Source organism: Crocuta crocuta, unplaced genomic scaffold (genome assembly GCF_008692635.1).
Source record: "Crocuta crocuta isolate KB4526 unplaced genomic scaffold, BGI_CrCroc_1.0 scaffold1758, whole genome shotgun sequence".
Taxonomy (NCBI): domain Eukaryota; kingdom Metazoa; phylum Chordata; class Mammalia; order Carnivora; family Hyaenidae; genus Crocuta; species Crocuta crocuta.
This window is the reverse complement of record NW_027531929.1, coordinates 26388-53765: the sequence shown is the minus strand read 5'-3', so window position 1 is coordinate 53765 and position 27378 is coordinate 26388. Positions and strand designations below refer to the sequence as shown.

At 39.5% G+C, this 27378-nt stretch overlaps 1 protein-coding gene across 6 annotated transcripts in view; it reads right to left on the bottom strand.

Annotated features, from left to right (window-relative positions):
- Window positions 1–10029, bottom strand: part of ZNF131 (zinc finger protein 131) — a 28675-nt gene extending 18646 nt beyond the window's left edge. For 2 of the 6 annotated variants that reach the window (XM_077775002.1, XM_077775007.1), the window contains exons 1-4: window positions 9823–10029; window positions 8931–9069; window positions 7762–7863; window positions 1203–1347 (exon numbers count right to left, since the gene is read on the bottom strand). In XM_077775002.1, the coding sequence (XP_077631128.1) occupies window positions 1203–1347; window positions 7762–7863; window positions 8931–9054 (371 nt within the window). In that variant the 5' untranslated portion in view covers window positions 9055–9069; window positions 9823–10029. Of the gene's footprint in view, window positions 1–1202; window positions 1348–7761; window positions 7864–8930; window positions 9070–9288; window positions 9337–9397; window positions 9498–9822 lie in introns of those variants that run through there. The other 4 variants (XM_077775006.1, XM_077775004.1, XM_077775005.1 and 1 more) reach the window with 4 other exon arrangements.
- Window positions 10030–27378: the final 17349 nt, after the last annotated feature.

The window sequence follows — 27378 nt, the reverse complement described above, 5'->3', positions numbered from 1 at the left end:
ACAGAGTGTGTGTATATATGTGTGTGAGCAGGGATGGGGCAGAGAGAGGGAGAGAGAGAATCCCAAGCAGGTTCCACGCTCAGCATGGAGTCCCAAGAGGAGTTTGATCTCACAAATGCGAGATCATTACCTGACCCAGTATCAAGAGTCGGATGNCAGAGTGGCTAAAATGAGCAAATCAGAGAACTCTAGATGCTGGCGAGGATGTGGAGAAACGGGCACCCTCCTACACTGTTGGTGGGAATGTAAACTGGTACAGCCCCTCTGGAAAACAGTGTGGAGGTTCCTCAGGAAACTAACAACAGAACTCCCCTATGACCCAGCAATAGCACTGCTAGGAATTTACCCAAGGGATACAGAAATGCTGAGGCATAGGAGCACATGTACCCCAATGTTCATAGCAGCGCTCTCAACTAAAAGAGTTATTTGACAATAAACTATTTGTAAAAAAAAAAAAAAAAAAAAAGAGTCAGATGCTCTGATAACTGTCTGAGCCACCCAGGCACCCTGTTCTCAGTCACTATGTTATACTGCCACTGTTCATTATGCAAGATGTTGAAGTCTTTGTTATGTCATTTAATGTTTTCTTAACACTTTCTATGAGAAATTATGTGTCTTAATACCAGGAATGGCTCCGAAACAACTGATTTGTTCTCGTAACCACGAATAATGTAACTTAAGATTTTTCTTTCCTTTTTCTATGCATTAGGTACTTCAGAATTCAGAGCTAGATTTAGCCCACCTAGCAAGTATATAGACCTGAACGGCATTCATATTGACTACCAAATTTCTAACTTCACTGATTGTTGCCCCATGTGGCCTATTTATCTTCATCCATTTCCTCACTTATTCTTAAACAGGACTGTGTTAATTTTTGTAAGTCAAATTCTTTTTAAATAGAGCTTGGTGCAGTTAACAACTCAAACCTAACAAAACAACTCTTTAAAAGCTGCTGAGTCCTCTTGACTTTATTAGATACAAAAGATGTTACTTTAATTAAACTTAGAAGTTTTTACAAAAGGACAAGAAATCAAGTGTGAGAGAAAGAACAATCACTATCCAGAATTTTATAGATCCTTAAATATTCTTAATTTCAAAATGTCAGTCCTTTATGGCATGACACGTACAATAAATTCTTGACTAACAGGGCGTACATGACTGAAGAGAACCATCTGTGCATCACTATGAAAATAAGTAATTACCTGACTTCAAGGGCTTTGATAGCTTCTAGCATTTGTAGAAACTCTGCTGCTTTCCATACATCATTGGCTTCTTCTTCTCCTTGTATCATTAATTTTGCTGTATATGTGAACTCAATTAAATGACGGAAGGCCATTTTACTAACACCTGTAAAAAAAGAAAAAAAAAAGATGTGCATTAGCATGTTTGCCCACTGATTCAAATCTTCTAACATTTAGTAAAGGAAAAAAAAAGCTCAATGTTAAAACCTGATTAGTATCTGAATTTTGGAAAATTACTTTCTGGTGGAATTCTCATTAACAGTACAGTAATCCTGTAGCCAAGTTCTAGCACTAACTACCAAACTGCTTTAAGATCTTTCCCAAAGATTTCCTAACATTCTTATGAACAGTAAAATCTATCACTTGAATATATAAATTGGCTATTACATGTCAGACATGCTATGTTCCTTGCCAGAGATCACTGCATCAACTCAGCTCCAAATCTTCAAAGGCTTTCCACAGCTCAGCAAATAAAGCTGCATACCACTTTGCCTTTATTTCAAGGTACTTCACATTATTTTTCTATTTCCACTATTTTCCCTTCCAAATTTTAAACTGCATCAATCCCATACTATATACTGAACCTTAAACAAAGGCTTCACTTCTAAAAGCTTCCTTGCCTTAACACTTAACCCTCCTTAATGAATGCTTAATCACTTTATATCTATCTAAGTCCTACTGCCCTTGAAGGCCCAATTCTAATGCCGCACCCTTAATGAAACTTTCTAGTACTGCCCCCAGGCTGAACCTGTTCTGATAATTAAAACCCATGGGCATCCCCGGACTCTAAGTTACATGAGGGAAATGATTTTTGTCTCTACACTCACCTCACAGTACCTAAACAATGATCCCTAAAATGCAGACACACAAAGTAGGAATGAGTAAGGGCTAAAGTTACTTTCAAAATTAAATTTCAATGATTCCAACTTTTCTTTATAAGTTTTATGTTTAAATTTTGGCCCAAAAGGATACTCTATTTCTTTCTGCTCTTTAGTGCTATATATTATTGTTTCAGTCTGCTGATGCAAGGCTACAAAAATGTATTGAAAGAAACAAATAGAAAACCACTTTTATTTTCAAGGATGTTAAGTAATCTCTACACTCAAAGTGGGGCTCAAACATAACCCCAAGATCAAGAGCTGCATGCTCCACCAAATGGGCCAGCCAGGGACTCCAAGAAAAAACTACTTTTAACATAGAATTTTTAAACTAAGAAATGCCCAGGTCCCAAATGCACATAATTTGCATAACTGCAAATTCAAAAATACTTTTATGTTCTTCCTATGCATTTTATACACCTGCATAAGCAAACTAAAAATAACTAGATTCTTTGAAAGTTACCTTTATTTGGTTCTCCCCTAAATCTTTGTTTTCCTGGTTGTCTTTTCGCCATATGAAAGTTATTATATGAAAGTAGCCTGAGGTACAGATAACTAAATTTAAGGAGTTTTGATCAAATGTTTAAAAGTTTATTAATAAAAGTCCTTTGTTGGGGCGCTTGGGTGGCTCAGTCATTAAAGTGTCTGACTCTTGATCTCAGCTCAGGTCATGATCTCAGTTTGCGGGTTTGAGTGCCACACTGGGCTCTACACTGACAGCTTAGAGTCTGCCTAGGATTTTGTCTGTCCCTCTCTCTGCCCCTTCCCTGCTCTCTCTCAAAATAAATAAACTTAAAAAAAAAAAAAAACCAACCCACTCGTTTGGAAAAAACAATATGTAGGGGTGCCTGGGTGGCTTTGTCAGTTAAACATCCGACTTTGGCTCATGTCATGATCTTGTGGTTCGGGGGTTCAGTCCTGTGTTGGGCTCTGTGCTGACAGTCAGAGCCTGGAGCCTGCTTTGGATTCTGTGTCACCCCTCTCTCAATCCCTCCCCTATTCGTGCTCTCTCTCTTTGAAAAATACACACTAAAAAAATTTTTTAATGTGTATTTTTCTTGAAATGGAATGACATATAATACTACAAATACCAGGCATGACTCTAAACACATCATAAGTATTAACTCTATCCTCATATCAGTCCTATGGAGAACTTACTATAATAATCTCCATTTCACAGATAGGAAAACTGAGGCACAGAAAAGTCAGTAACTGTGACTTTGGCAAGTTACTGAAGAGATGAAACTAGAATCAAACCCAGATGCCTCAACTCCTAAGTCCAACATAAAGATTTTTAAATAAGATGATGGCAGGAAACACTCCTGCTTGGAAGACTTTGAATACCTACAGCTTAACTCATTACAGGCCCACAATCTCTTATTCACAATTCCAAAGTCCCCCAAATCTCATAAGACCAGAAGTTTTCCCGTTAATTTGATAGCAATATTTGTTCTGAATAGACATTAGGCTATGTATAGTCCTCATCCCACTTAGAGTAAATATTACGTGCTACTCTGAACTATTATTTGGTTACAGGATGTCACCCTAGACCCCACTGGGATTATAATGTAATACACAGACTGCATTATCTTTAGAAAATTTCTAATTTCAGGAATCATCTGGCCTTCAAGGATTTGAATAAGGAATTACAGACTTAGTTCCCAAGTTTGGTTAATTAGAATCATTGCAGACTTAACAAAAGCATGGGTCTCTGATCCCTAGAATCAAAACTGGGATACTTTTTTTTTTTTTTCAAGCACCTTAGGTGCTTAAGTCACCAGTCCAGCACTAGTCCTAGGAATAAACTACTGACCTATAGCTAACATGGACCAAACTGTTAACACCTGCCCAGGTAGGTGATGTGGTGACAGATGCTGCACAGTTGCGAAAACACTTTATTCTTTATCAGGACTAGTTTGGTAACTTCCAAATCTGTCTACCTTTTCATCAATCCCTTGCTTGTTTCATAACAGAAGTGTGCAGCAGAATATAATTTTTCTGAGTATCTAAGGAACCCGTCAATATGAACACCTTAATCTAAATCTTCTTTTTCCTCCACTTAGAAAGAAGCAAAGCAGGGCAGGACAGCATTCTAGATCTACAGAGTGAGGTCATTATTCATATTTTACAGATGAAGGTTAAAATTGTAGCTAAGATGGAGAAAGCAAACTCCACCCTATCTTGTCCACTGATTTCAATTAAAAATCCTGGGCAGAATACATAAAGCAAATAGATAAGGACTCAGAAAAGATGAACAGAAGTAAGCAGGCTGGGGACAGAAATCAAAACTCAAAAGAGCAGCAGTGAGTTTCCTGGTTTTTAGTTTTCCTCTCACATATCCCGGCTTACACTTGAAGACAGCCTAAATCCTGTAACTATGTAGCAGGTACAGAAGAAAAGTCTGGCTAGAGAACCAAGAAAGGGAATGGAGAGTATGTGTGTGGGGGGAGGGGGAGAGGAAATACTTGGTTTTTATTCCTCTCCCCTGCCTCAAGGCAAGTCTCAGTTCTTATGCTGCACAGCTGTGGCTGGTGGCCACCAAGAAGGCACTGATTCTTAGGCTCTTCTTTCTGAAAGAAATCTAGGAATGATCTCCAAGAGCATGGAGAGACTGGTTATTTTTTCTCTCTCGCCACTTAGTCTAGGAAACGGATCCCACTGTGGGAAGTTTATGTCCACACAGGGAAGCTAAAAATCCTAGTTTTCTAGCCAGAGGATCAGGAAAAGTTGTACCTGGGAGCTAAAGTTCAGAAGTCAGAAGAGGGAGCTAGAAAAAGGTCCCTGGGAGTGAGTGCAGCCTAGCACTAGCCCCCCGAGCGCCGCGCGGAGCTGACATGAGGCAGTACGGCAAGGGCCTGAGCACTGCATGATGATGTGGACCCAGGTCGGGACACCTGGCGCCCGAGCAGCACAGCAAGGGTTTTGAAAAACAAATTGGAATTGCATCCACAGCCCAAATAAGCCCAGACTGGGCCTATACCAGGTTGACTGCCTGCTAAAAAAAAAAAAAAAAAAAAAAAACAAAAAAAAAAAAAAAAAAAAAAAAAAAAATCAAAACAACAACAAAAGCACCATTCTCCAGAGGATTTTAACAGCACAGAATGTCATAACATCAAAATGTCCATGACATGGTAAAATCATACTTGACATATCTCACAGATTAGAAAAAGAAAAGGAAGACACCATGTCCAAGGTTATACAACTGCCAAAACAGGAGAGCCAGAACAAGGCAGGTTTTCTAATTACATGCCTAGGGCTTTCTTTATAGCCAGGTGACCTAGACAGATTGTACAGTGATCTCGAAGTTAAGGGCTTAAGAAAACACTGAGCCAAGGGGTGCCTTGGTGGCTCAGTCAGTTAAGTGTCCAAATCTTGATTTCAGCTTGTGATCTTGCAGCCCGTTAAGTTTCACCCCTGCTTCAGGCTCCTCACTGACAAGTACGGAGCCTGCTTGGGATTCTCTCTCTCCTTTTCTCTCTGCCCCTCTCCTGCTCACATGCACCTGTGTGTGTGCACTTTCAAAAATGAGTAAAAAAACATTAAAACAATTTTTTAATTAAAAGAAAACACCAAAAGAAAAACAAAAACACAGAGCCAAACTGATTCTTTAATCCTGAACCTGGCAAATAACAAAAACAGATATCGTTCTTAGATTTTCTCATCTGTCATATTAAGTACTGAAGGCTTGTATGTGCTATACTATAATGAAGGTAGCAGGTCAGAGGTACTAAAAAGTACAAGAGACAGTCTCAAGGTGATTGGTCTCCAGAAAAGAAGACCCTACTTCCCCAGGTATACTTCTTCCTCCAAAAGCAATGTATAGTCTAGACAGGGGCCACTTAATCTGCTTAAAAAGCAGAAGTCGACTCTTCTTTGAAATCTGTCTTATCTCTTCAAGGTAGACTCCGCAGAGACACCATTCCACAATAAGTCTCTGCAACACTTTTTGCTCTCCTTTCTGTATCTGTTGCTGCTGTGTGATTAAATTTGCAAATTCTTTACAGTCTGTCTTATTCATCAATTCTTCATTTCCTGGATCAGGCACAGTACGTAAACCCTTAACAAGCATTCAATCTGACAAATAGCCCCAATTTATTAAGGTCTGACAATGCACCAAAACTATGCTCAGCACTCTGCACATGTTATTTCAACCAATCATTACAAGCCTATAAAGAATTGAAGAATTTTCAGATGAGGAGACAAATATGCAACTCAAGTAAAGTAACCTGCCTGGCGTCACACAGTAGCTGAGGTAAATAAATGAATAAAATCTTGCCCTGTAATAGAAATTAACACTGTGTAGGCAGCTAGATTCTCACTCTAGTAAGCTTCGTGGATTTCTATTATGCCTGTGGCTGTCCATCACAGATAATGAAAAGATTATCTATGGATATATCAGCCAGAATGCTAAACTGGAATGTAAACCCCCACCCTCACCCCACCAAGAGGAAAATGCTTAACTTTTCACATTTTCTTTTACTCCCCAGGGCACCAAATTTTCCCAAGGGAACAGTGTTTCCAGGCAACTCATTCGTAACAAAGAATATATATACACACAGTGAAGACACAAAACCGAAACTCAAGAACACCAAAAGAGCTGAAATTCTGTATTTACGTAGACAAGTATTTTCTACAGTTTTGGATGGTGGGGAGTGGTAAGTAATGTAGTAGCAAAAGATGAAAGCATGGTAATACACAAAGTGAATCCCTTACTAGCTGGGCAACATTGAGCAAGTAACCATTTAGGGCCTGTTCCCTGATGTGTAAATTGGAAATAATACCGCTTACTTCAGAGGATTGCTGTAAACCTCAGAAAATGCACATAAACTAAAGAGCACTACAGCTACCACTTGGGAAACTATTACCGGCAAGTACAAAAATCACTTTCTACTCCAAGGCAGTATCTATTGAATGAGTCCTTCTATCCCAGACCCTATATCCAGTAGAACTTCTGAATACTACTTCAGTTCATCTTTCCTAGCCTTTTCCTTATTATGGCAGCACACTTCATTTTGTGCATAGCATATGCACCTCTGCTGGTTAAGAAGCCTCCACTGCATCCCTGCATCCCCTGCAGCATCCCTACCAGTCTGAAACATAGATGGGAATCACTTCTAATACATGTTTTCAAAAGAGTGACCACTGGTTTTAGAAGTGGAAAAGACTCCTTTAAGAGATCAACATCTACCATCTAATGTAAGTGTTTTCCCTGGCAGATCATTTTACCAAGCACTTTACTGAAAGTAAGAATTCTCAAGTGTCAAAAGAACAATTTATCCAGTCACCTAAGAGGAACCACTGATGCCTATTTCCTACAGTACACTTCATCAATTATAACGCTTGCTAAATATTGTATCTAAAACAAGCATTTACCAGGGTGCCTGGGTAGCTCAAGTTGGTTAAGCGTCTTCAGGTCATGACCTCATGGGTTTGCGAGATCTACCCCCAAGCACCACGTCCCTTGTCCCCTGTCCCCTGTGTTGAGCTTGTGTTGCAGCAAGGAGCCTGCCTGGGATTCTCACCCTCCCCTTTCTCTGCCTCTCCCTCCCCTGCTTGCATGTGCACACATGCATGGGTACGCACGCATGGGCACACTCTCTCTCAAAATAAATAAATAAAATTTTAAAAAAACAAGCATTTACCTTCTATCTCCACCAAAGGTTCCTGAGTAAACTCCTGAAAGAATTTGTAGAAGAACTTACTGCAAGCAGCCAAAACAGCTTTGTGGGCCTTAAAATGGTGTCCTAGATTTAAAAAAAAAAAAAAAGAAAAGAAAAGAAAAGGAAAAGAAGAAAAAAAAGTATCACATGTATTCAAAAATCAAAAGTAAAATCATAAAACAAAGTAGGAAATTATATAAAGTAGATCTTTCTTCTAATACAATCACTAAGACTATACAAATTACTGAACTAAAGTCAGAATATTCTAAGTAGCGATCTTAACAAATTCCAGTTTCAATTAGACAACCCAAATCTTTATCTCAAAGACCTTATGAAGTCAACTTTATAAAAGCCAGTTTACAAAACTAAAAGAGGTAAGAAGCTTATTACTTAAAGAGTGAAAGGTATATTGGATTTAGTTGAAACTGCAAAATATAAACAACCCAGAAAGTTATACATCGTTTGGAAAGAGAAGAAAAAGCCACAGAACAAACATAATGCTGGATGTATTTGCTATGGAAAAATGTTAATATGCCTAATATTTAGAAGCACGTCTATAATAAAGAATAGCTTGCCTTGGGAAGTCTCTTTTCACTAAAAAGAAAAGATACCCAAGCTATATTTGCCTCCATTATAATGACAACTGGAATCTTAACAAATCCAGATCATTTTACCAAGCACGGAATACTGGTAAAGACCCCATTTGATTTGGAGGCTTCCCAAAGAGGGTACCAATGCTGCAAAGGAATCTCTCACATTCTCCCTCCAAGATCATCTGGGAACGCAGGAAGAATCAACACTTCTCAAATGATTGTTGTGAAAGGCTCCTCCAAGCAGTATACGACCAGAAAGTTATTAACCAAACATTTAGAGACATCCTCTCTATCTCCACGCCATCATCTTGCACTAATGTGTGCAACAGGAAAACTTCAAAAGGCTGCAAGAAGTTAAGATGTGATTATGTTGAAAGCATGACCAGCCAACTAGCCTTTTGCAATACGGTCTGTGAGTGGACAGCGACAAGTCCCCCCGCGTCCCAGCGCACACTCCATAGGCACAGTCCACAGAGGGTGGGTATAAAAGGCGGGTGGGGGAAGGGGAGATAAGAACGGTAGCCACAAATTCACTGCTCTGCCCACCACCCTACCCACCGTCGACAATCAGGGTGATGTCAGTAAACCGATCCTGTTCTCGCTGTTCATTCAATCGGTCCAGGATCATTTTATGATGTTCCGGGAACTCCTGAAGGCATTCCATCGTCTCTTCGGCCTCCATGGCCGTCGGATTGCTCTACAAAAGAGGAGCATGATAACGTACACCCATGAGCTCGGGCCGAGGCACAAAACCCCTAAAGCATAAAACAACAAAAAACAAAACCCCAGCTACGTGAAAAGAAGGGGGGGGAGGGGGAGGCAAGAGGAGAGGAAGGCGAGGAAAGAAAGAAAGGCGAGCCGGGTGGGAGCCGCGCGTTGGGGGCCGGAGCCACGGCCGCGGGACTCCGAGCCTGACCTAATTGGAGTCGGGAGACGCGAGCTGAAGCGGGTGGGCAGANCCCCGAGTCGCCTCTCCCTCCCCCGCCCTCCCTCTTCTCCCCCGCCCGGACCGGGCCGGCACTCACTCAGTGAAGGAGGAGCGGCCCGGGCCTGCGCGTCACTTACGTCGACGTACTGCGTCACCGCGCCGGGCTTAAGCTGACGCGGACGCCGACCAAGCGCCGACCACGGAGGGAAGAAGCCACGCCTCCACCCGCCCCGCTGGTGGCGGATTTGGCGCTCGGCGAGAGTGAGGCCGCGAACGCTGGGAGGAGGAAGTCCGGCTGTGCTGGGGTTGAGCCAGTTCTGGGCCAGGCCGTACCCGGGGCGGGGACCCTAGATCCTAAATCCTAAACCCTGCCCTTCCACCCATCCTCGCAGGACACCAGGTGTGAGCGCTTCCGACCCGGACGTCGGAATAAACTCGCAACTCGTCCCCGGTGCGCTTTTATTCCGCGGCTCCTCCCGCCCCGCCCCCTTTCCTCCCAAGCGCTAGGTCGGCCCGCCTTACCTAGCTCTTGATCTTTCTTCTCTCCTCTCCGGCCCTCAGATCTTCTTCCCCGATTTCCTCTCTCCGGGCGAAACTCGACCCACACTGACTCCTACCCCTAAACAGCGCCTCGCCCTCCATTTCCTCACGGTTGCCCGGGCACTGCCTCTGCTGGGTCTGGCCGGCACACGTGCGCTCGCTCCGAGACCCGGGCGGCCGCGGCGCGGGCGGCGGCCACGGGCGCGAGCACGTTCCGGCCGCCTGGGACCTTCCTCCCGGGTGCCCGCCCTCTCCGCGCTCTGCTGGCAGCACGTGCTTGCTAGGCTTGGGACCTGGATCTGCTCGGATTATTTACACATGATGCTGTTACTACAGCTCTCCACTCCCAACCCCTGCGCTTAAAGAAGCCAGTGACCTACAATCAGCTTCTCTTCGCTGGGTCATTCATTCCTTCATCCAGAAAAAAAAAAAAATGCTTTTGGGTGGGTAACAGAGATTTACTTTAATCTCTCAGAAGAAAATAAGAGTGGGGATTAGGGAAAGACTCAAAATACCTGGCTATATGCAAGGATGAGTGTAATCATTGTTTTAACAGACATTTATTGAGAGCCAGCGCTGTGGTAGGGACTGAGAAATTAAGTGATGAACAAGGTGTATGTAGTTTCTTTCTAATCTTAGTCTGATAGAGTAGATAGATACTTTGTACAGTCAATTGCCTGGGTGCAGACTTCCGAGTGCTAGGAGATGTGAAGAACAAAGTAATCTGGGGCAGGGAGTGTGGGTCGTCAAGGAAAACTAGTGACCTGGAAGAAGCAATATGAAGTCTGAATATTCTTATCCAAGGGTACTCAGCACATTCAGAGGCACCGAGATTCTAGCATTCTGAGAACTAAAAGAATGTGGGTCAGGCAGACCCACGGGGCCTACCCACAAGGGCCTGGTAAACAGTGTTAAAGATGATAGATTTTCTTATAGTCACAAAGGGAAACCTTGAAGGTTGAGCAGGAAAGTAACACATGAAGATTTACTTTTTAAAAAGATAGTTCTAGCCCCAATATAGAGAATAGACTAACGAGCGAAGATGCAAGTAGAGGCCAGGGGGAAGCTGTTAGTAAAGGAGATTGAATCATGGTGGTAAATGGGGATTAGAGAATTGGATGGAATCTAGAAATAGAATCCACATCGGCTGGAAACACATCATGGGTGCTAAATGATTCATCGTATATATGGACCTGTATAGAATTTAGGGGAGAGAGTGGTAGCCTTAGGGATTTGGAAATCTTTAGCTTAAAGCGGATATTGAAGCCATGGAAACAGATGAGTTTTTTCATCTATTCAAATGCAAAGTTTATTTATTTATTTATTCTTTAATTCCAATATAGTTACCATACAGTGTTATTAGTTTCAGGTGTACAATATAGTAATTCAATAATTTCATACATCACCCAGTGCTTGTCAGACTCCTTAATACCCATCACCTATTTCACTCGATCCTTCACCCACCTACCCCGGTAACCATCAGTTTGTTCTCTATAATCATAGTTAAGAGTCTGTTTTTTGGTTTGTCTCTTTTCCTTTGCTCATTTGTTTTTGTTTCTTAAATTCTATATGAGTGAAATCATCTGGTATTCGTCTTTCTCTCACTTATTTCACTTAGCATTATACTCTAGCTCTATCCATGTCATTGCAAATGTTGAGATTTCATTCTTTTTAGGGCTAAATAATATTCCATGTAAACACACACATGACTTCCTTGTCCATTTATCAATGGATACATGGGCCACTTTTATAATTTGGCTATTGTAAATAATGCTGCTATAAACATAGAGGTGCATGTATCCCCTTTTTTTTCATGTTTATTTTTGGGAGAGCAAGTATGCAAGTGGGGGAGGACAGAGGATCGGAGGTAGACTCTGCACTGACAGCAGAGAGCCCAATGTGGGGCTTGAACTCAAGAACCATAAGATTTTGACCCAAGCCGAAGTCAGATGCCCAACTGACTGAGCCACGCAGGTGTCCCGCATGTATCCCTTTCAGTTAGTGTTTTTGTATTCTGTGGGTAAATACTCACTAGTGCAATTACTGGATTGTGGGGTAGTTCTATTTTTAACTTCTTGAGGAATCTTCATGCCATTTTCCACAGTGGCTGTACCTGTTTGCATTCCTACCAATAGTGCAAGAGGGTTCCTTTTTCTCCACATCCTCACCAACATTTGCTGTTTCTTGTCTTTTTGAGTTTAGCTATCCTGACAGGTGTGAGGTGATACCTCACTGTGGTTTCACTTTGTATTTCCCGGATGGTGGGTAATGTTGAGCATATTTTTATGTGTCTGTTGACAATCTATATGTCTTTGGAGAAATGTCTGTTCATGTCTTCTGCCCATGTTTAAATTGGATTACTTGGATGTTTTTGGTGCTGTTTTGTGTAAGTTCTTCATGTATTTTAGGTACTAATCCTTTATGGGATATGCAATTTGCAACTATCTTCTTCCATTCAGTAAGTTGCCTTTCAGTTTTGTTGATTGTTTCCTTCACTGTGTAGAAGTTTTTGTTTTGATGTAGTTCCAATCGTTTATTTTTACTTTTATTTCCCTTGTTTCAAGAGACATATCTAGAAAAATGTTGCTGTGGCCAATGTCAGAGACCATACTGCCTGTACTCTTTTCCAGGATTTTTATGGCTTCAGGACTCCCATTTAGGCCTTTAATCCATTTTGAGTTTATTTTTTGTTTATGATGTGAGAAAGTGGTCCAGTGTTATTCTTTTGCATGTATCTGACCAGTTTTCCCAACACCATTTGTTGAAGAGACTGTATTTTTCCCATTGGATATTCTGTCCTGCTTATCCTGCTTTGTTAAAGATTAATTGACCATATAATTGGGTTTTCTATTCTGTTCCATTGGTCTGTATGTCTGTTTTTGTGCCAGTACTATACTGTTTGGATTACTACAGTTTTGTAATATAACTTGAAGTCCAGATATGTGAAAGCTTCAACTTTTCTTTTTCAAAATGACTTTGTCTATCAGGGTGTTTTGTAGTTCCATGTAAATTTTAGGATTGTTTGTTATATTTCTGTGAAAAATGCTGTTGGTATTTTGATAGAGATTGCATTTAATCTGTAGACTGCTTTGGGTAGTATAAACATTTTTTAAAAGTTTGTATTTATTTATTTAGAGAGAGAGAGAGAGAGAGAGAGAGAGAGAGTGTGTGTGTGTGTGTGTGTGTGTGTGTGTGTGTGTGTGTGTGTGTGAGCTGGGAAGGGCAGAGAGAGAATTCCAAGCAGTCTCCGCCCTGCCAGCACAGAGCCTGATGTGGGGCTTAAACTCACAAAGCATGAGATCATGACCTGAGCTGAAACCAAGAGCTGGACACTCAACTGACTGAGCCACCCAGGTGCCTCAGGTAGTATAGACATTTTAACAATACTTTTTGCTCCAATCCATGAGCGTGGAATGTCTTTCCATTTCTTTGTCTCATCTTCAGTATCTTTTATCAATATTTTATACTTTCAGAGTATAAGTCTTTCACCCCTTCAGTAAGTTTATTTCTAGGTATCTTATTATTTTTGGTGCAATTGTAAATGGGACTGTTTTCTTAATCTCTCTTTCTGCTGCTTCATTATTAGTGTATAGAAATTCAACAGATTTCTGCCCACTGATTTAGTATCCTGAAAGTTTACTGAAGTCACTTATCAGTTCTAGTAGTTTTTTGGTGGAGTCTTTTAGATTTTCTGTATATAGGGTATCATGTCATCTGCAAATAGAGGCAGTTTTATTTCTTCCTTACCAATTTGAATGTCTTTTATTTCTTTCTCTTGTCTGATTGCTGTGGCTAGGATTTCCAGCACTATGTTGAATACACGTGGTGACAGCGGACATCCTTGTCTTGTTCCTTCCTTTTTTTTTTTTTAATTTTTTTAATGTTTTATTTATTTCTAGGAGAGAGAGAGAGACAGCGTGAGCAGGGGAGGGTCAGAGAGAGAGGGAGACACAGAATCTGAAGCAGGCTCCAGGCTCTGAGCTGGCAGTCAGCACAGAGCCCGACGCGTGGCTCGAACCCACGAACCGCGAGATCATGACCTAAGCGAAAGTCGGACGCTTAACCGACTAAGCCACCCAGGCGCCCCTGTCTTGTTCCTTCCTAACCTTAGGGGCAGAGCTCTCAGTTTGCCCCCCCTGAATATGATATTTGTTGTGGGGTTTCCACAGATGGCCTTTATTGTGTTGAGTATGTTCCCTCTAAACTTACTTTATTGAAGGCATGTATCACAAATGGATGCTGTACTTTGTCAAATCTTTTTCTGTGTCTATTGAAATGATCTTGTGGTTTTTATCCTTTTTCTTACTGCGATGATGTATTATGTTGATTGATTTGGGAATATTAAACTACTCTTGCAATCTGGAAATAAATCCCACTTGATCATGGTGAATGACTTTTTTTTTTTTTTTTGTAAATGTATTGTTGGATTCAGTTTGCTAGTATTTTGTTGAGGATTTTTGCATCTATGTTCATCAGAGATATTGGCCTGTAGTTATTTTTTCTTGTGATATCTTTATCTGGTTTGGGTGTCAGGATGATACTGACCTCATAGAATGAATTTAGAAGTTTTCCTTCGACTTTTTGGAATAGTTTGAGAATAGGTATTAACTCTTCTTTAAATGTTTGGTAGAATTTGCCTGTGAAGCCAACTGGTCCTGGACTTTTGTTTGTTGGGAGTTTTTTTGATTACTGATTCAATATTCTTACTGGTAATCAGTCTGTTCAAATTTTCTGTTCCTATTTCAGTTTCAATAGGTTATATGTTTCTAGGAATTTATTCATTTCTTCTAGCTTGTCCAGTTTGTTGGCATATAGGTATTCATACTATTCTCTTGCAATTGTTTGTATTTATATGGTGTTGGTTGTTACTTCTCCTCTTGCATTTGTGATTTTGTTTGAGTCCTTTCTCTCTTTCTCTCTCTCTCTCTCTCTCTCTCTCTTTCTCTGAATCTGGCTAGAGGTTTATCAGTTTTGCTGATCTTTTGAAAGAAATAGCTTCTGGTTTGTTTTTTTAGTTTCTGTATCACTTATTTCTGCTCTAATCTTTATTATTTCCTTCCTTCTGCTGGTTTTGGGTTTCTTTGTTTTTCTTTTTCTAGCTCCTTTACGTGTAAAGTTAAGGTGTTTATTTGAGATTTTTCTTGCTTCTTCAGGTAGGCCTGTATTGCTATGAACTTCCCTCTCAGAACAACTTTTGCTGCATTTCAAAGGTTTTAGACCATTGTTGTTTCATTTTCATTTATTTACATGTACTTTTTGATTTCTTCTTTGATTTCTTGGTCATCCCATTCATTATTTAGTAACATGTTACTTAACCTCCATGTATTTGTGGCCTTTCCAGACCTTTTCTTGTGGTTGATTTCTAGTTTCATAGCATTGTGGTCAGAAAAAAATGCAGGTATGGCTTTGATCTTTTTGAATCTGTTGAGACTTGTTTTGTGGCCTAATATGTGATTTGTTCTGGAGAATGTTCCATGTGCACTTGAAAAGAATGTGTATTGTGCTATTTTAGGATCAAATGTTCTGAATATATCTGTTAAATCCATCTGGTCCAGTGTGCCATTCAAAGCCCCAGTTTCTTTGTTGGTTTTCTGTTTGGATGATCTATGCATCGATGTAAGTGGGGTGTCAAAGTCCCCTACTATTATTGTATTACTATCAGTTAGGCTCTTTATGTTTGTTATTAATTGTTCTATATTGGGTGCTCCCATATTGGGTGAATAAATTTTTACCATTGTTCTATCTTCTTATTGGATTGTCACCTTTAGTATTATATAGTCCTTCTTTGTCTCTTTTTACAATTTTTGTTTTAAAATCTATTTTGTCTGATGTAAGTATTGCTACTCTGGCTTTCTTTTGACATCCATTTGCATTATAAATATTTCTCCATCCCCTCGCTTTCAATCTGCAAGGGACTTTAGGTGTGAAATGAGTCTTGTAGGCAGTGTATAGATGGGTCTTATTTTTTTTATCCACTCTGTCACCCTATGTCTTTTGATTGGAACATTCAGTCTATTTACATTCAAAGTAATTGTTGATAGATATGTATTTATTGCTATTTTGTTACTTGTTTTGTGGTTGTTTGTCATTTTTCTCTGATCCTTTTGGTGTGCTCTTTTTCTTTAGTGATATACTTTGATTCCTTTCTCTTTATTCTTTTCATATCTGATTTTTTATTGTGGTTACCATTAGGTTTGTATATAACCTCTTTTGCATATAGCAGTCTATAGTAAGTTGATGGTCACTTAAGTTTGAACACATTCTTTACTCCTCTTTCCCCACCATTTTATGAATTTGTATTCATATTTTATATCCTTTTATTTTGTCAATCCTTTGAGTTTTTACAGAAATGCTTATTTTTACTGCCTTTGTGTTTCCTTCTTTTCATACTCTCTTTTCATATTGCAAAGTATGGTCTTTAGTCTTCACCCACAGAGTCCCCTTTAATATTTCTTATGGGATAGTTTAGTGGTCATGAACTTTAGTTTTTGTTTGTCTGAAAAACTCTTATCTCTCCTATTCTGAATAATAGCCTTGCTGGAAAGAGTATTCTTGACTGTTGTTTTAATATTATCATCATTATTCACATGGTGTTTTCCAAGATGAAGAAACTGCACATAGAAACAGGCTTTTGAAAATTCCAGTATATAGGACTACTTTCCTATACAACAATTGGGTTAGGATAAATGGAGACTGCTCTCTCTATTTGGGATTCAAGTTATTCTAGTTCACAGTCTTCATCACTTTCTAATGTCTTAAATCTAGCTCACATCATTCATTTTTACTTGCCTTCTTCCTAGAGCAGTTGAGTTTGGACTTTTGGTGCACAGGATCAGAATGGAAGAGGGTGTAGAACTTTATCCTTGATAAGTATCAATGCTTATGGGTTGAGTACAAAGGAAGAACCTCAGACGACAATATGGCAGCTAGAGAAAGGAGGAAAAACAAGTCAGTGTTTCAAAAGAGAGGTTGTGATCAGCAGTGCCAGATGCTGCCATGGGGTCAAGCTAACTAAGTAAAAATTAGCAAGGGTTGGTCCATGAGACTTGGCATCATGGATGTCTTTGGTAGAAGATCTTTAGCAAGAACAGTTTTTAGTTAAATTCTCTGGAAGGTGGCAGTGGCGGTGAGAAGTCTATATCCAAGTAGGTTAAGGAATAGTTAGGAAAATAAAATGAGATGATAATGATAGAATTCTCATTAAAAAATGAGGGAAGAAAGAAAGGGGTACCTATAGAGGGTTATGGGTCAAGCCAGTTTTGTGTTTGGGGATGGGAGAGACTTAAGCAAATTAAATGCTGATGGGAAAGGATCCAGTAGAGGAAGATGATGAAAATACAGGAGGAAAAGGGGCTGACTGTTTAAAAGAAGAAGAAACTAGAGAAAATGAAGTTGAGACGATATGCGAATGAATCAGCCTTAGAAGGAAGGACATGTCTTGCCACTGAAAAGATTAATAGATTGCTCTTAGGAGTGTAGATTTGCTTTCAAGAGGTTGAGATTCCTATGTAACTGAAAACATTTACTTTCTCCATGAAATAGGTGGTGGCCAGGTTATCTACTAAAAGCCAAGATTAGGAGGGGTGTGTATGTGTATGTGTGTGTGAGTGTATGCGCACACACTGGGGAGGAGAAGTTTGAGATTGGAAGATGTTTTAGTTATTTAAGGCTGTGTAACAAGTTACCCCCAAATGTAGCGGCTTAAAACATTGTTATTTCAACAATTTCTGTGAGTCAAAAGTGTGACTGTTACTTAGCTGGGTTTTCAGGGTCTCTTACAAGGTTCCAGTCAGATGTCAGCTGCTGTGGCCTCAAGTGTTGGCTGAGCGAGGATCTGCTTCCAAGGTCACTTGGAACAACAAGTGGCTGTTGACAGAATTCAGTTTCTCCTGGGGTATTAGACTGAAGACTTCAGTTTTCTTTGCAAGGCCTCCCTCCATGTGGGGCTCACCACAGGGACTGACAGCTAGTTTCCATCAAAGAGAACAAGGGAAAGTGAGCAAGACAGAACCCAAAGTCTTTTTGGTAACCTAATCTCAAAAGTGGCATTCCACTGGGGCGCCTGGGTGGCTCAGTCGGTTAAGCGTCCGACTTTGGCTCAGGTCATGATCTCATGGTTCATGGGTTCAAGCCCCGTATTGGGCTCTGTGCTGACTGCCAGCTCAGAACCTGGAAACTGTTTTGGATTCTGTATCTCCCTCTCTCTCTGACCCTCCTCTCTGACAGCTCATGCTGTCTCTCTCCCTCTCTCAGAAAAAAATAAAAACATTTAAAAAAAAATTGGCATTCCACAACTGTTGCTGTGTCTTTTTTGTTAGAAGCAAGTCACTAGGTGCAACCCATAGCCAAAAGAAGGTACATTCTGGGAGGTATAATCATTGGGAGCAAGTTAGAAGCTGCCTATCACAGAACAAAACAGAAAATATTTGAAATGGATCTTGGACATAATAATATCACAGTAGCATCAATAGGATCAGTAGAAGTTGGCGACCAGCCCTCAGCACTGCAATTTAAGATCTGTTTCTGACCCATTCATTGTAGTCGTTGCTATTGTTTTTTCTTGAAAGAGTTGTGCATAGGGCTTAAGAAAGAACCTTGTTTGTGTATAGGGTTCACACAATACTGAAATGGCCCATTAGTATGCCTCTCTCCGGGATTGGAATTTCTTGAGGATTGATAATACAGCTGATCTGCGGTCTCTCAGAAGTCAAGAGGGCATGGCCATTTTCATCTTTGGAGGTTCCAGGCATATTTAAAAAGTCAAGAAATCTCAAAACAACTTTCTAAAAACTGTGACCTGCTTAAAATATTTAACAGATTTCTACTTTCACAAACTAAAATATAATACAATATAGTTATACTTTTCAAAAGGTAAAATGAAAGGATTTTCAGAAAAAAAGTATTAATTCATAGTGTCAAGCAGGCACAAAGATGTAAAGTCATAGAATTACCATATTTCATTCTTGTCACTGCAGCTCTGTGGTTGAGGCCTTTCAGGTAGATGAAGCCTCACTTCAGAGGGGCCTCCCGCCTCCTCTGGCACCAACTCTCAAGCCTAGGACATAGCAGACATTTAACAAATGTTTGTAATGACCTTTGTTTTGAAACCAAACTCTTTTAAGAATGATTACGTTGATTTCTGAAAGTCAAGTTACCAGAATTTGAGTTTTCTATTAGGACTCTTAAAATTCCATTGTACACATGGTTTTGAGACTTTGCTGTGCTTTTACTATAGTTAGTGCATCACTTTCCCTCAGGCTTCCCTAGCATGATTCATAATTCTCCTTTGGAAAAAAATCTAAGCTGAAATGAAGGAATGTTATGTATAATGAGAAAGGGACAGGGGAACAAATAAACACGGAAAATCTCTACCTCAAATTTTGACCCCATGAGCCCATGTTATTATGGAGAAATCCAAGGGATGACTGAATCAGGGAACTCTAGAGCCATCTTCGGTGCATGCTAGAGTAGATAAAAACTCTGGAATGTGCTGGACACATCCTAGCCATCCCAGGCTCCCACAGACTAGGAAGTCCAACAAGCCTTTGGGACAGTGGGAATTCCCTGCAACTTAGCTTCTATCCTCTCCTTATTCCATACACGTTAGCCTGATGAGCTCACTCTCGGTCTTGCTGAATATGTAGCCCACACATATATCTCTAGCTTAGACATTGATGTTCAGCCCCAGGCTGGTAGCTCTGTTGGGATGCCCCTAGGTTCCCTCAAAACCACTCCTGATGTACATTAGATTCATTCCCCTGACTGAAATTATATTCTTGGTTATCGATACCTACATCTACTCAGTCGAATAACTCACAAACCTGAAACACTTTCTTTTTTCTCCCTTTTTTTCCACACAAATATCTAATTGATATATGACCAAGTCCTGTTGATTTTAAGCCCTAATAACTCTCAGGCATCTGATTAACAATATTTCTGGATAGATGTTTGGCCATTTTTATGGAGAAAGTTTGACAGTTTCATATGCTTTCACAAGTTGTATAATATTTTTTAAGTTGTATTTATTTTGACAGAGAGCATGCGCACCTGCAAGCACATGGGGGAAGAGCAGAGAGAGAGAGAGAGAGAGAGAGAATCCTAAGCAAGCTCTAATGTCAACACAGAGCCCAATGCAGCACTCCAACCCACAAACTGTGAGATCATGACCTGAGTCATGATCTCCAGAGTCAGATGCTTAACTGACTGAACCACCCAGGTGCCCCACAATTTGTATAGTGTTATGTAAGTCAATGGTACAGTGAAATCCCCAATTTTAAAAGTGTATAGATGTGAGTATGGGTGTGGCAAGAGTGAGCGATAAGAAAATGCAACAATATATCAACACTGGCTGTCATTTGATGGTAGAGTAAGAGAATATTTTTCTTTCTACAAGGTTCAGTATTTTCTAAATGTTTTACACGAAGTATGTGTTCTTCAATGTGAGTCCCATGAAGTCAGATAGAATTTTTTTATTCATTTATGTATTTGAAGGTCCCAGAACAATGTCTTATAGGTAGTGCTTAATAAATATTTATTGAATGAATGAATCTTCATCATGTAAAAATTCATATGAAAGGATTAACTGTATTAAAATTCCATTTCGCCCTCTTCCTGGAGTGTATTTTATTTTATTTTATTTATTTATTTTCTGTTTTGTTTGTTTTTTAATTTTTTTTCTTAGTTTATTGTCAACTTGGTTTCCATATAACACCCAGTGCTCACCCCCACAAGTGCCCTCCTCCCTGCCCATCACCCCCCTTCCCCTCTCCCCCACCCCAGCAGCCCTCAGTTTGTTCTCAGCATTCAAGGGTCTCTCATGGTTTGCCTCCCTCCCTCTCCCCAACTATTTTTCCCCTTCTCCCCCATGGTCCTCCATTAAGTTCCTCCTAATCCTCCTATACGTGCAAACATGTGGTATCTGTCCTTTGTATCTTATTTTAATAGAGATCATCCATTCCTTTACGTCACCTGTGGCTGAAATGGTCAGCAGTGGCCATTCCTGCAGGAGTGGTTCTGTAGCTCTTGATTTTTTTCTTGTTTTTCACCTTAAGCTTACAGATATTTGTCCCCCATTCTTTCCTTTCAAGTTCTCTAGCAGGCATTGCTAGGCAGACTGGCCCAAAATGAGTTTTCAGAGAGGTGAAATCAACATTATGGTGGAATAAGAGATTTTCCTTCGTTTTTGTCTGCCCTCCCCAACAATATTAATTCACCATCCATCCACTGACAGAAGGGCCTTGTGGGAGCTGTGGGCGGCAGCACCAGACACCACGGGACCCAGGGGAGTCTTGCCCACCTGTATGTGAGTAATAGGCATATGTACAGTGGTCCTGACTGTGGACCCTGTGATGGTCCATAAACCAGCTCCAGCCCCTCTCAGCTGTTGTCCCGGAGACTCTGGAAAACACTGTCTTTCACGGTCACCAAAAGACAAAAAGAGCCTTTGTGGAAGTCCAGGTTTCTGAAGAAGTTCTAACATGATAGTGGAGCAAAAAATCAAACAAACAAAAAAAAGAGTTTGGATGCATTGGAGAGACTAAGAAAACAGCTTGACTTTATCTTCATCATCCCTCCTGAGAGAGCACAGCTTGGGGCCAAGATCTTGGCCTGTGATTTCTCTGGAGTGGGGGTGGGGGAGTGATCCTAGCCCTCCCCACCACCCCCAGCTGTGCAGGATGCCCAGAAGGAGGCACTCTCCCTGCTGTGGCAGCAAGAACAAGCTTAGGTAGGGGGCTAGTGAACCTGCACAGATCAAATCTGCAAGTCAGAGACCATAAACTTGAGCTTTAGTGCCCCCTTTGGGAAAACAAAAGAGAAACTGTCAGCACTAGGTCAGCACTAGGCCAGGTTCACCATAGGATCCAGAGAAGGCATACCAACTTAAGAATTCTGCCACAAGATGGGGCGCCTGGGTGGCTCAGTAGGTTAAGCGGCCGACTTTAGGTCATAATCTCAGGTTCGTGGGCTTGAGCCCCACGTCAGGCTCTGTGCTGACTGCCAGCTCAGAGCCTGGAGCCTGTTTCAGAGTCTGTATCTCCCTCTCTCTCTGACCCTCCCCTGCTCATGCTGTCTCTCTCTCTCTCTCTCTCAGAAATAAATAAAAACATTTTAAAAAAAGAATTCTGCCTCTAGAAGGAGCAAAAAGCACGAAGCAGGTGTACATTTAGTAGGCCTGAGAGAGCTCAGAATCTCTAGCATGGCTGACTAGGCATTTTTTTCCCAAAAGCAGTTAGTAAAGATTGGAGAAAGTACTGCCATTTCAGTCGAAAAGACGACAATGTAAAACTTCAAGGAACATGAAAAATCAAAAAAACATGACACCACCGAAGGATCACACGAATCTTCCAGTAACAAATCCCATAAGCATGGAAATCTGTGATTTACCTAAGAATTCAAAAATTTAAGGAAGCTCACAAAGCTACAAAAAAACACAGGAAGACAATTCAAGGAAATCAGGAAAACAATGTGTTACCAAATGAGAAGATTAATAAAGAGCTAGAGAACATAAAAATGGAACCAAACAGAAATTCTGGAGGTAAAGAATGCAGTGAATAAAGTTAAAAAATGCAACAGAAAACACCAACAGCAGAATGAATCAAGCAGAATAAAAAAAGCTGTGAGGTAGAAAACAGGAGGAGAAATTCAGAGGAGAACAAAAGAGAACAAAGGGAGAATGAAGGTGTTAAGAAAGTTTTGTCTTGACAGAAGAGAAGCAATCTGCAAATTATTGGAGAATCAGAAGAAGGGGCAGAAAGTTAATTTAAATAATGACTGGACTCCCAAATCTGAAGGAGGGATTTGTCCATCCAAGTTCAGGAAGTTCATAGGACCCTAAAAATTTCAACCTAAAAAGTTGTTCTCCAAGATGCATTTGAATAAAGGTATCAAAAATCAAAGACAATGAGAGAATTATAAAAGTAGTAAGAGAAATAAAACATCACTTACCAAAGAAGCCCCGTAGGCTATCAGCAGATTTCCCAGCACAAATGTTAGAGGTTAAGAGAGAGTGGAATGGTATATTCAAAGTTCTGAAAGAAAAATCTGCCACTTAAGAATACTCCACCTGGTAAAGTTACCCTTCAGAAACGAGAGATAAAGATATCCCCAGATAAACAAAAGCTGAGAGAGTTCATCACCATGAGACCTGCCTTACAAGAAATGCTGAAAGGAGTACTATAAACTCCTGAAATGAAAGGGCACTAATGAATAACATGAAAAATACGTAAATATACACAAATACATGGTCAAATTCAAAATACTCTAAAACTGCAATATGGTGGTATATTAACCCCTTACTCTAGTATAAAGGTTAAGCATGCTAAAAATATCTATAGCTACGATACAGGCATTTCTCAGAGATATTGCAGGTTTAAGTCCAGACCACCAAAAGAGGCAAATATCACAATAAAGTGAGTCAAATGAATTTTTTGGTTTCCCAGTACATATATAAAGTTATGTTTATACTATAATGTAGTCTATTAAGTGTGCAATAGCATTCTAATCTATCTATCTATATATCTTAATTTAAAAATACTTTATTGGAAGGGACACCAGGATGGCTCAGTTGGTTAAGTGTCCAACCTCAGCTCAGGTCATGATCTCATGGTTCCTGAGTTTGAGCCTGGCATTGGGGTCCACCCTGATGGTGAAAGGCCTGCTTGGGATTCTCTCTCTCCCTCTCTCTCAGCCCCTTCGCCCTGCCTCTCAAAATAAATAAATAGTTTAAAAAATACTTTATTGATTGCAGCTCAAGTTATGATCTCGTGGTTCTTGGGATGAAGCCCAACTAAAGAGCCTGCGTTGGGCTCTGTAGTAACTGTATGGACTCTGCTTTGGATTTTCTCTCTCTCTCTCTCTGCCCTTCCCCCACTTGTGTTCTCTCTATCTCTCAAAGTAAATAAACTAAAAAACATTAAAAAAACTTTATTGCTTAAAAATGCTAACCATCATCTGAACTTTCAGCAGTCATAATAACTGATCATAGATCACCATAACAACTAGTAATGAAATAGTTTGAAATATTGTGGAGATTACCAACATATGACAGAGGTGTGAAGTGGGCAAATATTGGTAGAACAATGGCACTGATAGGCTTGCTCAAGGCAGGGCTGCTACAAACCTGCCATTTGTAAGAAACACAGTATCTGTGAAGCACAATAAAGTGAAGGGCTGCAGAAGGAGGCATGGCTGTAATCGGGAAATGAGTGCACAGCACACACGGAGGTAAGCTGTGACATCAGAAACATAAAACGTGGAAGTAAACGGGTAGAGTTTTAGTATGTGAATAACGTTAACTTGTTCTGAGCATAAAATACTGATATAGCTATAAGATGGCTTACCTAAGCCTCATGGTAACCAGGAAGCAACAATCTATAGTATATTCAAAGAGAAAGAGAAAGGAATCAAAGCACAGCGCTGCAGAAGATCATCAATTCACAAAGGAAGGCAGCAAGTGAGATGGCAACGAGGGAAGTAAAAGAAAGCCAGAAAGCACTGAAGAAGATTGCATTAGCCAGTCCTTCCCTCTCAATAATTACTTATGTAAATGGATTAAATTCTCCATCAAAAGGTGGCTCAGTCAGTTAAATGTCTGACGTCAGCTCAGGTAATAATCTCGAGGCTCGTGACTTCAAACCCCACATAGGGCCTTTAGCTGTTGACATAGAGCCTGCTTTGGATCCTCTGTTTCCTTCTTTCTCTGACCCTCTACGACTAGCTCTCTCTCTCTCTCTCTCTCAAAAATAAATATACATTTAAAAAAATGGTATAGAGAGGTTGGATGCATAAAAAAAAATAAGACCTAACTCTATGCTGCCTACCAAAGAGTCACTTCAACTTTAAAGACACACATAAGCTCAACAAGCAGGCTAGAAAAAGAGACTCCATGCAAGTGGAACCAGAAGAGAGCAGGACCAGCTATGCTTACATCAGATGAAATAGACTTTGAGCTAAGTGGTAACGAGACAAAGACGGTCAGTATATGATCATAAAGGGTCAATTCATCAGGAGGACACAACAATTATATGTATTATATATTATATATAATACATGTATATCCAACATCAAGCACATAAATATATTAATCAGATACTAACAGATCTGAAGAGAGAAATAGACAGCAATTCAGCAATAGTAGGGGACTTCAATACTCAGCTTTCAACAATGAATAGATCATCCAGACTGAAAATGACTACAGAAATATTAGACTTGAACTACACTATAGACCAAATAGACCTTATTGACATACACAGAATATTCAATCCAACACATTCTTCTCAAGCGCATGTGGCATATTTTCCAGCATAGATCATATCATAGGTCACAAAATGAGTCTTAGCAAACTTAAGAAGATTGAAGTCCTACTAAGTATCTTCCCCAACCACAACGGTATGAAACCAGAAACCAATAACAGAACGAAACCTGGAAAATTACCAAATATGTGGAAATTAAACATTACACAATTAAACAACTAACAGATCAAAGAAGACATTAAAAGGGAAATTTTTAAAAATCTTGAAACAAACAAAAATTAAACACAGCATACAAAATTTGTAGGATGCAGCAAAAGCAGTTCTAAGGGGAAGTTCTTTCTTTTTCTTTCTTTTTGTTTTTAATAAAGAAACAGAAACCAAGAAACAGACTCTTTTTTTTTTAAGTTTATTTATTTATTTTGAGAGAGAGATTGTGCATGCCTGACTGTAAGTAGGGAAGGGGCAGAGAGAAGGAAAGAGAATATCTAAGCAAGTTGCATACTCAGCATAGAGCCCGCTGAGGGACTCAATCTCAGGAATCACTTGAGCCAAAATCAGGAGTCAAACACAACTGACTGAGCTGCCAAAACGCCCCATCTAAGCGGAAGTTTACAGTGATAAACTCCTACATTAAGAAAAAATAATTCTCTCAAATAAGCAGTCTAACTCACACCTTAAGGAACTAGAAGAACAAACTAAGCCCGTGCTAGCAAAGGAAGGAAATAACAAAGGACAGAGCAGAAAGAATGAAATAGAGACCAGAAAAACAACAAAAGTTATCAATGAAATTGAGAGCAGATTTTGTTTTATTTTATTTTATTTTTTAATGTTTCATTTATTTCTGAGAGAGAGAGAGTGTGTGTGTGAGCAGGGGAGGGTCAGAGAGAGAGGGAGGTACAGAATCCAAAACAAGCTCCAGGCTCTGAGATAGCTGTCAGTACAGAGCCGGATGTGGGGCTCAAGTCCATGAACCGTGAGATCATGACCTGAGCCAAAGTCAGACGCTTAACCAACTGAGCCACCCAGGTGCCCCCAGATTTTGTTTTTAAAGATAAATAAAATGGACAAACTTTTAGTTAGATTAACCAAGAAAAAAGAGAACACTCAAATAAATAAAATCAGAAACGAAAAGGAAGCATTACAATTAATAACAGAAATACAAAGGATCATAAAAAATTACTGTGGAGAGTTGTACACCAATATATTGGATAACCTAGAAGAAATGGATAAATTCCTAGGAACATAAAGCTTATTAAGACTGAATTAGGAAGTTAAAAATCTGAACAGCTAATAGGTAAGGAGATGGAATCAGTAATCAAAAACCTTTAAACAAAAAAAGCCCAAGACTAGATGATTTCACTGGTGAATTCTACCAAACATTTAAGGAGAATTAACACAAATCCTTCTCAAACTCTCAAAAAATTGAAAAGGAGGGAACATTCCCAAACTCATCTTAAGAGATGAGTATTCCCCTGACATCAAAACCAGATAAGAACAATATAAGAAAACTACAGGCCAATATCCTTGATAAATTAGATGCAAAAATTCTCAACAAAATTCTAGCAAACTGAGTCCTACAGCACATTAAGAGGACCATACACTACGATCAGGTGGGATTTATCTCTGGGATACAAGGATGGCTCAACATACACAAGTTAATAAATGTGATATACCACATTGATTGAATGGAAGGTAAAAATTATCATAACATCTTAGATTCAGAAAAAGCATTTGAGAAACATCCTTTCATGATAAAAACTGTCAACAAATTGGATATAGAAGGAATATACCTTAACATAATAATGGCCATATATGACAAGCCTATGCCAATATGATACTCAATGGTGAAAGTTTGAAACCCTTTCCTGTAAGATCAGGAGTGCTCACTCTTACCACTCATATCAACATAGTAGTAGAAGTCCTAGCCAGAATAATGAGGCAAGAGAAAGAAATAAAGGGCATCTAAATAAGAAAGGAAAAATAAAACTGTCTTTGTTTACAGATGATATGATTATGTAGATATAGATATCTATTATAAACATATGTAAATATTATAAATATAAAATAAATATATAACTATGTTATATATTTATACACTCATATTTATAATAGAAATATTATATAATATATAATAAATATATTATAAATAGTAAGTATACATTATCTTGTATAAATATATATGTATTTATCTTTCATATATATTTATATATTATATATAAAATTTATCTTATATTTGTTATATATATAATATATATAAGATTCTACCAAAAAAACTGTTAGAACTAAT